Below are 16,196 nucleotides of genomic sequence, written 5' to 3'. Positions count from 1 at the left end.
GTCATCCAATTTAAATAGGAAGTGAGAGGTTCCCCTACAAGACACTGACCTTCATCCAAAACTTCAAATCTTAGGGGTTATACCTACTTAGCACGATCAGTGTTGCTGTTGGCTCGTACTTTTATCCCAAATGGGAAGGGCAGATGGAATGTTGTGATACGTGCACCGTGTCGGTACAATTTGCTTATTCATTTGTACTACAGTCGGTTTTGCTATTAGTTGTACGTTTAGGATCTGCTTCCCGAAGGATGAATTCAGTTGATTTAAAAATCTTGAGATCTGGGAAATGATGTCATATCCCGGTGCTCACACTCGCCATGCTTATGCTGAGGGAGCTCCTAAAGAGAGGATTTTTAATTTACTGCTGACTAAGGGACTGATCAGTGGATTGAGGTAGTAGTCGGCCTCCAACGCCACCCCCCCCCCAATAAATGCCATCTAGTCTAGTGGGTCTATCCAGACCCGTGGTGGGGCTGGCCCTGCAGCTTGACAGTTGGACTTTACTCAACAGAACTCCCTTGCCGGTACTGCAATACTAGTGCTAAACAGAAAAGAAACATGACCTATCTTTAAGTTCTAGCATACAGCGGTAGCTCATTTTTGCCTTGTGTGCATTGAAGGGTTAATACTGCCTGCTGTTTACACAGTGACAGATTATTACTTGTCATTCTATTCATCTGCTATTATTATTATTATTTTTATTATTATGCTCTATTTGAAAAGCACCGATATACCCCACCGAGCTAAGCAGTGTAAATGGGTATGGTAAACAAAAGAAACTTAAGACAACCCAAATGTAAAAACAGACTGATGCAAAAATAGTGGCGTCCCTGCTTATGGTCTGTTGGGAGTCTATAATGTGTACGTGAACTGTGGGACCAGCCATGGGGTCATGTGGGGGTCCAGTGCTACTTGTGATACACAGGTCCTGCCCCGATGGCCAACGAGATCTTTATGGAGTTTAGCTCGTTGCTCAGGATTTTTTCAGTATGTTTAATACCCTCTCACTCTTTTTGATCGTATAACATGTTGTGTGGGACCTGTCAGAGCGTGGGTGCTCATCATTGCCTTTTTTTGTGCCGTGTTATCCGTGTTTGATGCGTGTAAGAGCACAGACATTGGGGCTCACGGTTTGCTGGTTGTTTGCCGTCTTGTAGCCAATCATCGCTTCCTAGTGATAGTTGGAATCTCCGTTTCCAAAGCTTTGGGCATCAGTAATGCTTATTAGTGAATGCATGTTACTGGCCGCGTGTGACAGGAGATTAGTGTTGCTTGTTGTTATCTGTATCGGAGCATTAGCGCTGCTCGTTAATTGGTGTATTTTATAGCACTGGTACTTTTTGTTAATGCGTATTAGATCATTATTTGCAGCATGGTAAATGTTAATGTATTATCTCTGCTTGAAGGGAATCGGGGCTGCTTATTGCTTAATGTATGTTTGGAAATCAGCAATTATTGTGGCATGCTTGGAGCCTTCTATTTAAATACCAACAAACGGCTGCTGATTTCAGGATCTCCTCGGATGAACAAAAGTTGGGATCCAGAGGCAGGAACATTTTTACCCAGGGCTCATCCCTGTTCTTCGGTAGAGACATTCCCTATATATTCATATACCGTACATTGAGTTCTCTTTTTTACTCCATCCTCCATATATTTCCTAAATACACGTTCCCTCTTCAGTATACTCTTCAGTATACTATCTACCCGCTTCCCTTTTGCTTATACCTTTCAACATGAAATATCACCCCTGTAATAACCCATCACAAAGATTTTATTATGTGTCTTGCTATTGAGGCAACCTAATGGTCCTTATAAAAATGGTAACTGTTTATAAGACAAAGTTAATCCGAATGATGTCACCGATAATCAAGCTGGGCCTTTAGCGGAGTTATACCGCACCTGAGACACCAACTGGCATATTGAGATATTATTATCGGAGAAGACTATAAAGCCGTCATCTCCAGAATTTGCACTACAGCTCGGCGATCCTGAAACTTGATTAGAAACACCATTGTCTCTCCTTATTTTTAATGGGTATCCTTAATATGGAGTATACGTTGCTGATGGCGGTAGTACATACGATAGGTTTAGTGTTAATGTTAGGGTGCCTGTTAGGGTGTTGGTGCACGTTGGGCACTACTAACTGTATTGCGCGTGATGGAGTATTAGTGGCAATTAGTTTTGGATAGTGAATATTGGCGCACTTGTACTTTAGTTTTGTTTCTTGCTGTTTAGCTCCTGTTAGATCACTAATGATTATCTTGATCCGTGGTGCACATTACTGCTAATGGCTAATCAGCGTGCGCTAGAACATTTACTGTTTCTTCTCGATATGTGTAAATTAGAGCGTTAATACCGTTTTGTCGTAGTTTAGTGTCACGGCACAGCATTAGCACCGATTGCTTAGTGTAAAATACGGCATAAATGCTGATTGGAATATGCTGGTGTGTTCTACTTTACTGGCGGCTGTTTTGTACGTGTTAGAACATTAACATTAATTGTTGTTCGGTGTAAAATTAGGGTTTTAGTGCAGTGTAAAGTATGCATGTTGAACGTTGTTTAGCATTCTAAAGTATTAGTGATTATCTTTGTTTCGACATTAAAAGTAATTTTACTTATTGTAATACTAATTGGATTTTAGAATAAGTGCCGGTTTCTGTTTAGAGTATGTTGGGGTATTAGTTCCGATGTAATAGAGTGTTACTTTTGCTTGTTTAGCTGAGGTCAAGGCATTATTACTTATTTGGGAATATTGATTACCCCCCGAAATGTTTTGTCACCCCCCCCAACTACCTTATTTTTTCCACTCAGCAAATAGCTGTTTCCAGTATAGAATTTTAGAGATGTTTCCTAAAAAATGGAGTATCTCACAATCCACTGAGGTCAGACCAATTCCACCTTGTATAATGAGGTACATGGGCATTGGCATGAGGACAGGGCTCACATTTTCCCCGTCTCTCATCAGTTGTTTTTGGGTGATGGGTGAATACTTACTAAATGGGAAAGAAAATGAACTGTATAGGTCCAAGAAGTAGAGAAGTAAAATTTCCAGAAATCTTGAAGCCATGGGAGGAAAAAAAAAGTTTTCGGAAAAAGATAACCTGCAGAGTGGATTAGTTTTATAAATTAAAAACCATTTTGTTACACAGGGAACAGGAAATGCAGTAGTCTTTCATGAAGCCCTTCTTGTTATATAGTTTAAATACGTATTACGCTTTTTTTTTTTTTCTTCATTTTTTCCAGAAAAATAAAATAAAAAAGGATAAAAATGTGTATTTTTCCCCCAATTTTTCCGTTTTTGTTTTTTTTTGCCCTCCCTTTTTCCGCAAAAAAGGATTTATTTAGTTAAATGTGATGCCTTTTATTGAACCATCATAAAAAAAAAAGTCTTGGTGGGGCAGTGCCCAAAAATCTTGACTATCCTGTGAAAAACAGGACGGTTGAGAGATATGTGATCTAAATATTGACCTCGCTTTTTTCTGTTATTGATCATAAAGCTCGTTTTGGTCTCTAGTCATAAATGTACTAAACTTGTTGTAAATTTAATTAAAAGAGGGGGTAGTAACATGTGTCAGGTTTCTTCACATCAGCAGGGAGATGATATCCTGGTCTACACTGATTTGGTAACAGATTCCATCCTTGATAATGAAAAGATCTAAGATAGACTTTGTCCTTAAGAGGTTAAGACTACGGCCTTTATTGTTGAGGCCTAGATCGTTGAGCAATTCTGATAATGAGTTTGTAACCACCGATAAGTGGTTGTTATTGCATTACTGCTCCTTTATTCATCTCAGGGGCGAAGAGCCGGTTGGAACAGGTACTTTTATTGTATGCAGATTTTCCAAATTCTGCATATTGTTCCTGTTGACTTTACAATTGGCCAACCAAGGGCAGGTGACCAGGAAAAACAGCTTGGGGTCAGGACTCGCTCTGAGGGTAACGGCTCTTCAATAGCCGTTCTTCTGGCTGTGGGTTTTACATTATATTAATCACAAAGGCAACCCTTTTGTATAAATAGGAACGTCGTAGGGGATCAAATTACCGTACTTTGCAGTGGTTCGGTTTTAAGGGAAAAAAGTTTTTTGTTTTTTTTATTTTTAGCCAGGGAAGTAATTATTTTATTTTTAGAAGAAAACCAATTCAGTACAGGAGAGCTCTTCAATACATTGTGATGAATTGCGCTAAAGACTCCTCTAGGAAAGAATTAGATTTATATACCTGTGAATCTGAAGAGGTTCACATTTCATGACTATGCCGATGACAAAAGAAAATGTATGGTACTTAAAAACAATGAGATAGATGTATCTGTATATATGCAGACTATGTGAAAAACAAATCATTAACAATCCCGGTTACTTATGACTAGTTACTGGCAAAATACATAAAACTACTAAGCAACACGAAATATGGTCCAGAGAGCCAAAATAAATATAAAAAAGCTCCTTAAAGTGCTAAAACAGTCAGTCAGATATAGCATGCAGACATATTAATATAAAAAACAAACGTTTCGTGATGTCCGCCTTGAAAATGCATAGAGGGATTGTGCAGAATCCCCAATATACAATTGCCCCTTTCGCCGCCACCCAGCTACTTGGCTTAAAAGAGACTACATCTCCTGCCATGTGGTACATTCACCAGAGCTCCCCTCCAGCGCTGACTTTGCAAGGGTTTTGGGGGTCTAAAGAGACTCCCAGTGTGTATGCACAGGAAGTAGGAGTTATTTTCTGTCAGTGATTGGCTGCTTCAGGCAGTTTTTACCTTCCAGTCTTCGATTAGAAGTATACCTCAAAAAATATTTATAAACATTAGAAAAAAGGGCATACAGTTTCTCCATTCCCTATTGATGCACTCGATTCACTTTTCTCTTACTTTAGTCCCTGTTCTTTGACTCTCCTCTGCTCCCTATTGACAGCTCTTTTGGTAACCATGACCTTACCAATTTTTTTTATTGTTTTGCTTACCATGTACCTCTCACCCTATAGGTCATCAATGCTATAGAGCAGGATTATCGCTTACCACCCCCCATGGACTGTCCAGCTGCCTTGCACCAGCTCATGTTGGACTGTTGGCAGAAGGATCGAAACAGTCGGCCACGATTTGGGGATATTGTCAATACTTTGGACAAGATGATCCGAAACCCTGCCAGCCTCAAGACAATGGCCACCATCCCTACTGTGTAAGTTTTTAAAGCATTTACATGTCTTTCCTAACACAAGGCAATGACTTGAGGCTAACTCTCTCATTGGATGAGTGGTAATTTATCTAATTTTCCAGTTAAGAGATTGGCGGCTGAAAAAATCCTATTGTACAGTGCTGAAAAAATGCCACAAAATCAACTTTACATTAATGAACGCAGCATCGCCTCTTTCTCTGGAAATGCCAACTGTAGTTTAAATATATATTATAGCGTTTAGAGACTGGACCATCTGGGAGGCTCCTAGGTGCAAGTTTTAACTTCTTGAAATAATTTGTGTTAGGTTAACTTCTAGTTTAAAAGATGGTGATGGGGGGATGTGGAACATGATCCTTACGGTGGCACCAAGCTTACCAGCCATACTAGTCATGCCATTTGGCTAATCTCTCCAGTGTCCTGTAGAAATGATGAGATGACTGGACTTGATTCCAAATCAAAAAAGTGCCGAAATAAAAAATGTGATAAACACAAGAAAATGTAAAATGATAGATCTATGTAGGCTGTTGGAGCTAAATGGGAACTGCAGACAACAATCTGTTTAAGAATCTCAGGGTCAGCTCCTTTAGAAAATTCTTGAATGTGCTGGAAGTACATTGTAGGAGTTGCTTCCTCCGTTATTTACCATCTGATCTGTGTTGGTGCCGTAGGCCTTCCCAGCCGCTGCTTGACCGGTCGATCCCAGATTTCACAGCCTTTACCTCAGTAGATGACTGGCTGAGCGCTATTAAAATGGGACAATACAGAGACAACTTCCTGAGCTCTGGCTTCACCTCGCTGCAGCTGGTTGCCCAGATGACCTCAGAGTATGTATGATGCTTCGTGGACAACTCTTAATAATGAATGGTTGGTTTAGGTAGCAGGTACACTCTTTTAGGCAGGGAACGCTTTCATTAAGTGACATAGTGACATGCTATTTCATTAAATAGCAAGTGCATATTATATGTATTGTATGCTTTATATAGTGATAAATAATTCATACCTTCAGATACATTGGTTATTTATAATAGAATACAAATTCTTCACATCAAGAAGACCTATGAGGTCCTGTAAATTTGTGATGTGACATCTTTTTCTATGTTGCCCCAATAAAAGATAATATATTTGACTAAAGACATGGCTGTATCCATTTTCTGTCTAGTAACATATAACATACTGTAAAAGGTCCATGTGTGTACTGTGTATTGGCAGTAAATTGCATAGTATGGTTGATCCTTGATCTCCACAGTTAATTAGCTACTACTCCCCCAAAAATGGTCACCTTTTGGAACCAAAGTTTGCCAGAGCCCACAACTCATTTTCTATCCAACTTCTATGTGTTTGCATTTGGCTACTGTTTAAATTGAACTTGGGTATATTGCACTGCCAACAATCTAGTGTAATAAGTTTGAACGAAAAAGCCTGTATTTATGATTATTTCTGTATAATCTGCTCTATTTAAAATACGAAAAGATCTATAGTAAATACCATAACTGATGAACAGAATGGGTTCCATTTTGGTTAAATATGTGGAATGTTTTCAATATAAATCATAACATGGATAACTACTAATCGTTCATTCGTTGCTCTCTCTTCTAGGGACCTGCTGAGGATAGGAATAACATTAGCTGGACATCAGAAAAAAATTCTTAACTGTGTTCAATCCATGAGGGTCCAAATGAGCCAATCTCCCACCTCTATAGCATGAGATGCTGGGGACAGTAAGGGAGTCCTTGAGGGTGGGAAAGGGATATGAGCTTGATGAGGGGAATGGATTGGGCCTTGTGCAAAAACTGACCTTGGAATTCAGGAGACAACATTGTTATCAACCGTAGGCCTCCCATCCACAGTGTAAGGTTCATACAACGTTTGTCTCATATACAACAAGCTGAATGGATCTACAAGAGCAAAGAAGAGCATTCATCTGGTGATAACCTGTATTCAAGTGTATTTTTACATACAAGTCAGTATTCTGGAGAAATTAATGGCACATGCTTTAAGAAGGTTGTGGCTTTTTGGAACCAGACAATTGGTCAATGGAAACCAAGGTGCTTAATTTTATCACAATACAAACAACAATGGGATTGTGGACATCATATGGAGTCCGTGTCATCCGTGAGCGGATGCCCAATATACCCTCATTTCTTACACTGCTGCTGCATCAGGGAGGCTGTCTGCATACTTCCATCTACTGTTTTGGGGTTTTTTTGTTTGTTTTTTTTGATTGTCTTCATATTGAAGATGAGGTTGTATGGAAGAACAAACATTCCTTTTTCTTTTTTTTTTTCTTCTTTTGCTTGCATTTTGGCAAAAAAGAGAAACAAACCTAAATACAGTCAGGTATATAAACCTGGCAACATGTCTGCCTTTATGTCCTATGTGTTTAAAAAAACAGATCTGCGGATCCAGTGTTTGTATATAGGAAGAAAGATTGACTGAAAGATTGTATGGATAAAAGAGGACATTGAGTTCTCTTCCTCATAAAACTTAATCTGGATCCTGACAGACTTGTCTTGGAATTTGGGACAGAACCTATATGGACGGGGGCAATGAGGGCATCATGGATTCTGAAAGGTTACATGAGAATCACTGGGCTTGTGTGGTTAACAGAAAGACCATCTGGATGGAAATGTTTAACGTTGACAGAGGAGTTTTCTGGATTTAATGGTAAGCAGTGAGCTATGTACGTACCTGGGAACTTGCCAATATGAAAACCTGGAGTTCTCCTCAGTCTCTGTGTGGGAGCCAGGATGGTGGGCAATCCTCTGCTAAGCTGGGGTGGACATTGGCTAGCTTCATGTTGGGAACTGAAATAAGCAGGGAGTGCAAAAAGCTGGGACAAATAGGGAGTAGTCCCAAGTAGGTCATATTGCATGTAGTTTTAGCAACTTTAATAAAACTTTTTAGTTGTTACATGATGTGTGTGTGTTTACTGTTATTCCATAAATGTATTCATGCATTAGTGACATATTTTGAATTGAAAAGAGTTCAATAATTGAGATGCACAGCTTGATAAAAGACCTAGGAATGAATGCATACCTAGTTAAGGTAACCAGTAATTCATACACTAGTCTAGAGGGCCTCTCTTACTGCTCCATATGGGAGCCCCGAAAAAAATTTGCTGAACTCAGTGTTACTACCTCCCATAATAACGGCTCATATGTTATATTAACATTTGTTTTAAATAACCTTTTTACACTTACATCTGCTCTTAATGTTCTTAAAATGTACACATTTCCCATCACGCACTTAACTTTCTTTCCCTAACAGAACTTTGATGGATGCTCTTTAAAATACTGTATTAAGTATTTTCAAAAATATTAAGCAGTCAAAAATTACGCAAAACATCATCTAGACTTCATCAACAGAACATAAATGTGTAAACTCTTTTGGATGCACCATATTGCAGTTTTAAAGAGATCTGCATCATGTATGACTTGCTTCTGGTGAAGAAGAAGAAAAGTCTCATCACCTCCTCAACAAGAGGCAGACTCCCCTCTAACTGGCTATAAAAAACAAACAAACAAAAACATGGTTTTTGGACACTGTAGTTGAGTCTCACAGTGCCCAAAAACAATGTTGTTGTTTTGGTGTTTTTTTTAAGCGGAATAGTCTTTTAACACATATATCTAAACAAGCACAGTATGATGCCTTAAATAATGTTAGTATGGCTTATAGGCAGAATTTGTAATGGTCTATTGATTAATGCCATGTTTATGTCTGATGATAAAGCAACTTTAATTGCTGTCGGGATTACACAGGGCATTTGAATAATAGTCGGCAGCCAGTGCCCATCATTTCTCCGGTTTTTAAATGCATATTACTGCTTTAAAAATACTGCTGTTACAGTATTAACAAAATGGATATATTAAATCAGTGGTGAAAGCTGACAGTAGCCAGCTACCAATGTTTCGCTAATCAGCCCTGGTTTGCCTCTCCTTGACTGCGTTTTTTGTTGCCTCTTTATTATTCGGCACAGCTTTTTATGCCGATAATTCTGTCTCTTTCATTGTCGTTATCAAGTACAAGATGCTTTTCAATTGTCACTTCCATCATGGCATTTCTATGGCAACAGTAAAATCCCAGTTTAGTATTCTGTTTTATTTTTTTCGTAGCCGCGTGCTGGATTTGCTGAGAGATTTCTGACAGCTCGTACCTCAAATTCCGAGTCTCGTAAAACAAACAGCTGAGAATGCAAGGCCGGCAAAAAGGGTTCGCTTGAAATAACCAGACTCTGGTACTAAAATGCAATTTTGTGGTCTCTCATGAAATGTACCTGCACTTTTGTGAATTTAGAGAATATTCCGGCTTTTAGACATCCTTGAAAGAGGAAACTGATTGCTAAATCTGCCTGTAAATTCCTGATAATATAAACTAAACACTATTTTCTAGACACATACCTTTTTCAGATTTGTTTGCTTCCTATCCATGTTTATTGTTCATGCAGTTCAGTGACTTCGTATTTCACCGTTCTGCCATCGACTCGGGAGGTGGACATCGTGCCGTTCGCCCAAACTTAGAGTGTTTATAACTTGATGGTTAACTTTCGATGTAACCACCGAGGCCTACAGCGCTAGATCCAGATTACAGATGATTCGGTTAAGGATATTCATTAGAACCAACATGAGGGCAATTTTTTTTTACACAACGGGGTCTTTTCGCTAAAGGGAGCGTTGACGGGAGAATTTTCAGGAAAGCTGTGTTTCGACTCCTTGACTTAACTATGTATTCATGAACCTCTTGACTGGCCCTGTATAATGCATAGTTAAATAAGTGAGAGTTCTTCAAAGTCTCCTGATCCTTTGACCCAGCTCAGAGATTCTAGCTGGAGACATCTGCCAGTGTTGGCCCTTCATAATGAATGGTGGAGTGAGGGAGTTGAAAGCGTAAGTGTCCTGCAAACTGTCTCCGGTTTTGTTTTTTTAAGGGTCCAGGTGGTCTCACGTTCATTTGTTGACTGCTAGGTTATTTACACCAATCCGGTCAACTACAAATCATTGAGGTGCTTAGTGTTAGATGCTTGGAAAATAATAATGCATCATATTGACCCTACAGGTTGGGTAGATGCTCTATATAAAAAAAAAAACCCCGGGGAGGGGGTTGCTGTGTCCTTTATTCAGGCATCAGCGTTAAACTAAAAGCTACACAATGACTAGCACAGGTTAAACAGCACAACAGTCGCAAAAGCTCAAACTTGACATCCAACCAATGAATTCTATTCTATAGTCTTTTGTTTGAAAATGTCATCATTATATTCATGTGAGGGAGCATTATAAATACGCTGAGCCTGATGGTTCCGATAACAGTCCATAGGATGACTGCACTGGAAGCTTAGATATTCTCAATTAAATTACCTGTATTCAAGCAGGTCCGTAAGCAGTGACATACCAATGAGAGAAGCTCCAACTATGTGATCTGATCTGAAAAATGACCAATTTCTTTAACGATAGTCCCCCCCCCCAATCAACGATAGAAGTAGTTGGGTCATCTTGTTTCCCTACACAGCCTGCAGTCGTGAGTCATCCGTTTCATAAACTGCTTTTTGATGATTCACGGCTCACTTTCCTATAAGAGCAGCCTATTCCGTGCACCTCCTCGGAGCTCGGACTATGATGGATCGAGCAGAGAAATACCCATAACACTTTATGAAATAGACAACTCCAGGTTTATAGATCTGCAGACTTTACAAAAAATTACATAAAACTACCGGACTGCTGCCAGACGGCAGCCTTTTAAATCAACCCTTACTCATAAATAAAATAATTCACAATATATATCAAGGGCTTTATATGTGAGCTGTTCTAGATTCCATTTTTTTCTTTTCTATGGCCGAAACACTTTATTTTTATTTATTTATTTTTTTACCACGTCTGAGATGTTTCATGTTGATTGGGAGATTTCGCATTTCAGCTCGGTGTTGGCTGCCCCCCTCCCCATTTATTTTTTTATAAACCTTCTGCCAACCTAACAACTAATTTCTCGGTAAGAAAGAAAAAAAAAAAAAAAGAATAAAAATCTGGTCCTTTGATATATGTTAAAGGTCTGATTTTTTTTTGTTCCCTTAAATACAGGCAGGATGGTTTATGAAGCTAATTCTGGGCAAGCGCAAAGGAGTTTTTAATTTTTAAACGCTGCTGATGGAAAGCTTGTAAAAAGGCAGTGAACTCAGCAGGCGTCCGGCTTTTAAATAACAGGCAGCCAGGATCATTATTTGTACGAAGCCTCAGTACGAAATTACACAGCTCGCTTTAGATTCACAGTTTCAGTAACCTGCAGGTTGGTTTTACTTTTAGAGGAAACACGTATGTCCAGTAACCCTTGTAACAGGCGGTCATTGACAGACCATTGTTTATTCTCTATACGGCAACAAATGATCTTCAATATCTGGTCTTTACGTAAGTAGAGACGGCAATTGTAGAGGCAGCATATGGGATTTATCTTAGTTTTAAGTGGATCATTTGAGCGCGGCAGCCTGCGGTTTCATTTAGTTGTTATAGGGGTTTACTAGGACTAACTGAACCCTTTTTCTGTACATTGTTATCACACTAAGTGTTATGAGAATACAAGTTGTATTTGTGCTGTGTGGCCGACTTCAAGAGTCATACGTGGTAGTGGGTATGGTCGCAGGTACACAGGCAAAGTAATGGTCGCAGGATGGCTATAGGTAATTTTCTTATACAGATTAGCGTTGTAATTGTGTTGGCTTTACTTTTATCTGGATGAGCTTGTTGGCTTACTATGTGTATAGGACATATGTGCTTATATCTCTATAACTGATTGTTTAATGTCTCTGTTTCAAAAGTTGAGGCTGATCAATTGCCACTTGTGATTGAGCATGTTAAAGATTTTCAGAATGTAGCCAGGCAGATTGGAATATAGTTTATATGAAAGAAAAAACTGCTTTGTCCTTCCCAGCTTTCTGAAAATTAGCTTCTTCCCAATACAATCTGACTATGGAATTTTGTAGAAAATAAGGAACTGACTTTATTATCCATTTTTAGATGATGATTAGGTGTTTGCATGTGCCCATAAGTGTACTGGATCTGGATGTGGTAGGGCTGTCCCATTTAAGACCTATGTTCCAGGGCCAGATGATTAGTAAAGTGGATAAAGAAGACCCTCTAATGGGTTGTACAGTGGATGAAAGCGAGAGGCAGTAGAGCAAATGGATAAGAAGGCAAGCAGTACAGTAGGCACGTAGGAAGAAGAATGGATGAAGGGGCAGTGTATGGTCCATGCAGCAGATGGATAAAGACAAGATATGACTGGGCAGTATAGCGGATGGGGGAGATATGGTTGGGCAGTAGAGTGGATGAAGGGGAGATATGACTGGGCAGTGGAGTGGATGAAGATGAGATATGACTGGGCAGTAGAGTGGATGAAGGGGAGATATGACTGGGCAGTGGAGTGGATGAAGGGGACATATGACTAGGCAGTGGAGTGGATGAAGGGGAGATATGGTTGGGCAGTAGAGTGGATGAAGGGGAGATATGACTGGGGAGTGGATGAAGGGGAGATATGACTGGGCAGTGGAGTGGATGAAGGGGAGATATGGTTGGGCAGTAGAGTGGATGAAGAGGAGATATGACTGGGCAGTAGAGTGGATGAAGGGGAGATATGACTGGGCAGTGGAGTGGATGAAGGGGACATATGACTAGGCAGTGGAGTGGATGAAGGGGAGATATGGTTGGGCAGTAGAGTGGATGAACGGGAGATATGGTTGGGCAGTGGAGTGGAGTGGATGAAGGGGAGATATGGTTGGGCAGTGGAGTGGATGAAGGGAAGATATGGTTGGGCAGTGGAGTGGATGAAGGGGAGATATGGTTGGGCAGTGGAGTGGATGAAGGGGAGATATGGTTGGGCAGTGGAGTGGATGAAGGAGAGATATGACTGGGCAGTGGAGTGGATGAAGGGGAGATATGGTTGGGCAGTGGAGTGGATGAAGGGGAGATATGGTTGGGCAGTGGAGTGTATAACTGCGAGCAGTAGAGCGGATGAAGTGGGTTGTAGGTGGGCAGTAGAATGGTTGGCAGAAAAACACATATCCGAGTTTCGCAGACAGAGCCCTGGGACATGTAAAAAGTATCTTCTTATCTTATTAGTACTTTATTTGTTTGCGAAAAAGCTGAAGATTTCTTTTCCTTTTACCTAATCAATGCAAACGTAAGATAAGCAAGATCTCATTTATGAGGCTGGATGCTGATCTGCTTCAATGAGTATGATCATCTGGTTTTAATGTTTTATGAAGTTTCACTAAAGGAGTCCAGACACCCTCTGTTTTCCCTACCTGGTCTGCATACAAATGTCTTATTATTGCTTCCTTCTTCCTATCAGCACCAAATACTTTATACTCTGGTAACCAATTACAGTCTCCCCTTGCTAAAAAGTTCTTACATAGTTTACCAGTCCTGCGTCTAAAATACAGAATTAGCAAACTACTTATCTGCTTAATTATGACTCCTTTTTCAGAGCCTGAGGTATAAATATACTGTGGAGAAGGGTAGAAAAATCCACTGAAAAGCAGTAAATTGACTATTCTGGATCAAATTAGGATAATATTTTGTTTTCCTATGTTTGAAAATTGCTCTTGAATACAGTAGTACTGAGTGCAAGCTCTGGCTGTAGTCAAGTTCCAAAAGGTACTTGGAGAACTGAATGGTTTTAGTCCATTGGCTGCTTTAAGGAGGACCATCTTGCAAAGAAGCTCTCTAAGACTAATACAAATGTATATATATATATGTGCAGAGGAAGATAAGGAAGTCCATGTTAGCCTCCTGTCGGTAGTATTCCATCATCTTGTAGAAAAAGAGCCCAGTGTTTGATCTCCAAGAGTGACATTTGTACATGAAGCTACTCACGGCATGCCAGGCATGTCATACTGTGAGCTCCCATTCTGCTGATACAGAACTTTTAATCACGCATCTGCTAGCCTTGCTCTCATGTCAACAACTTGAATGCCCGACCTGCTGAGAAATAACCATATTCACCTGCTTGATCTCTTTTTTTGTATTTGTGTATCATACAGGTGGAATCAGCATTAAGAATCAGTAAGCCTATGATTGTGTATGTGAGGCAGTGAGAGTGAGTTCATTTATGATGAGATTAACCTGTAAAAGATCATTGATAATGACTAATTTGCGTGTGTGGAATTATTCTTAGTATGTATTAGGGGTCCATTCTGTGATTAAAATTTACAGGGATCAGACTGTGTGAGTAAAAATATGTGGGGGTCGGACTGTGTGTGTTTTGTGTTGGGTCCTCATTTTCAGTATATCATCTGGCGATCGTTACGCTATTGATATATAGTTTTTGAATTTTTTTTTATACATTCTATGATTAGATGTACTATGAGGTATCTTTTATGCGTTAACTAAAAAGCTTTCTGACATAGAACTTTTTGGGCATCAAAAAAAACCCAAAACCTCCTTTCATTTAGCCCCAAATCTCATACTGCAAGGTTTTGACTTGGCTGCGAGATTCAGATCAAGCTTCTTGCAGACAGTAGCCGGTACACTGATTAAATTCCACAAGTTATGTATACATATTATTATCTACGTGGAAGTGTTTTTGAAAAGTAATTGCCTTGGAAATATGGAACGCAGCATAAATCTTTCTCTCACTCCTGGAAAGATAATCTTGCGGAGATAAATCCTTAGCTCCAGAAATGATGAGCTTTTGAAGAGAGCTCCACTTAATTCATAATAAAAGGGAAACTAATTTAGGAGGAGATTAATCTTTTATTGCTTGGCAAATTAGATATATAAGGAATGTGCATGTCTTTTTTTAAGGTGAATAGTTATTAAAAGTTACTAAAAATAACTTTTTGGAACCGGCTTTGCGTTAAAGCTTTTGGTATATTGAAGGTCAGAATATCGTTTAATAGAGCAACTTGACTGTACCATAATAGGTTGAGTTTCTACACGATCATCCACAGCTCCGTGAGTCTTTATTTTTTTAAGTCATCCTATACTGACCCTGATTCTTGTGGTTTTGTTACTGAGCGTCTTTGTCCACCATTGATGGACCCAATAACACACTTTTTATATAAAATTTCCTTCTCTTCAGTCTACCACCCTTACCCTACACATCCATTGTCTACACAATTCTCTTACTACTTCATGATCTATTAAATACCTTGTCGCTCCACCTTCAGCATTCACCTAGCAGTATCACTCATTACATTTGGATTTCACCCAGCACCTTGTGTCTCCACTTTCTTTTCTCATTTTTATAGACTACTCACCATCTTAGGGGTCAACCTAGTACTTTCAGACATCTTACCCATTTAGTATCCCACCATCCAACATGCTGGCTTTCAACCAACATGCTGGCTTTCAACCAATGTTAAACCTACAGACGCATTCACTGCGGTCTCCTTCCATTCCAAAATAGGGTACGTACATAGAGAGTGGGGCCATCAAACAGAACTGGCATGAAGACCCAACTTCTTGCGCTGCACCACTGAAGCAAGATCCTCACTGTCATTTTCTTCCCTTTGTTTAGATCGTCATTGTCCTTTATAACACAAGGAGTGGCCAAGGCTTGACCTATGTTTGCTAAATACATCAACTCAACACTAAATCATTTCATGTTCCTCAGTCCTGATACTACATCTTAAGTACTTTTTACCCAGCAGCCCATTTTATCCCCTCCAGTATCTACCCAGTGTTTTCTTTAAATGAAATGTACATTTTTAACACATGACAACAATGTGTTATGTTTATAAATGTTGGTGAGTCACAGTTCTGTGAAAAACAATAATGTTTCTACACAATAGAGAACATGCACTTACTTTCCATCTCAAGCACATTGAGGTTTTACTGCAAAATATCGCATTTAAATACAAATGATTCATAAGTAGTTATGTATTATAATTTACACATTGTGCATTTCTTTCATTGTCTCTCTTCGTGTCGTATTTTCACTTTCCGTACTCCATCTCACTTTAGAATGGATTCTCTTATCCCCTTTTTCTTTTATTGTCTCTATTTAGATCCTAGATACCAGATTTCCATTATGGTGCACT

At 39.4% G+C, this 16,196-nt stretch overlaps 1 protein-coding gene across 1 annotated transcript in view; it reads left to right on the top strand.

The window, feature by feature from the left end:
- LOC149288164 (ephrin type-B receptor 1-B) overlaps positions 1-6,878 on the top strand; it is a 69,767-nt gene extending 62,889 nt beyond the window's left edge. The window contains exons 13-15 of the mRNA XM_089492033.1: positions 4,983-5,176; positions 5,842-5,997; positions 6,770-6,878. Coding sequence (XP_089348159.1) covers positions 4,983-5,176; positions 5,842-5,997; positions 6,770-6,878 — 459 coding nt within the window. The remainder of the gene's footprint in view (positions 1-4,982; positions 5,177-5,841; positions 5,998-6,769) is intronic.
- Positions 6,879-16,196: the final 9,318 nt, after the last annotated feature.

This window comes from Sceloporus occidentalis, unplaced genomic scaffold, assembly GCF_023333645.1.
Source record: "Sceloporus occidentalis isolate IW3139 unplaced genomic scaffold, rSceOcc1.0.p SCAF_53, whole genome shotgun sequence".
NCBI classification, from domain to species: domain Eukaryota; kingdom Metazoa; phylum Chordata; class Lepidosauria; order Squamata; family Phrynosomatidae; genus Sceloporus; species Sceloporus occidentalis.
Note: the sequence above shows the minus strand (reverse complement) of the source record. Positions and strands in the feature narration are given on the sequence as shown.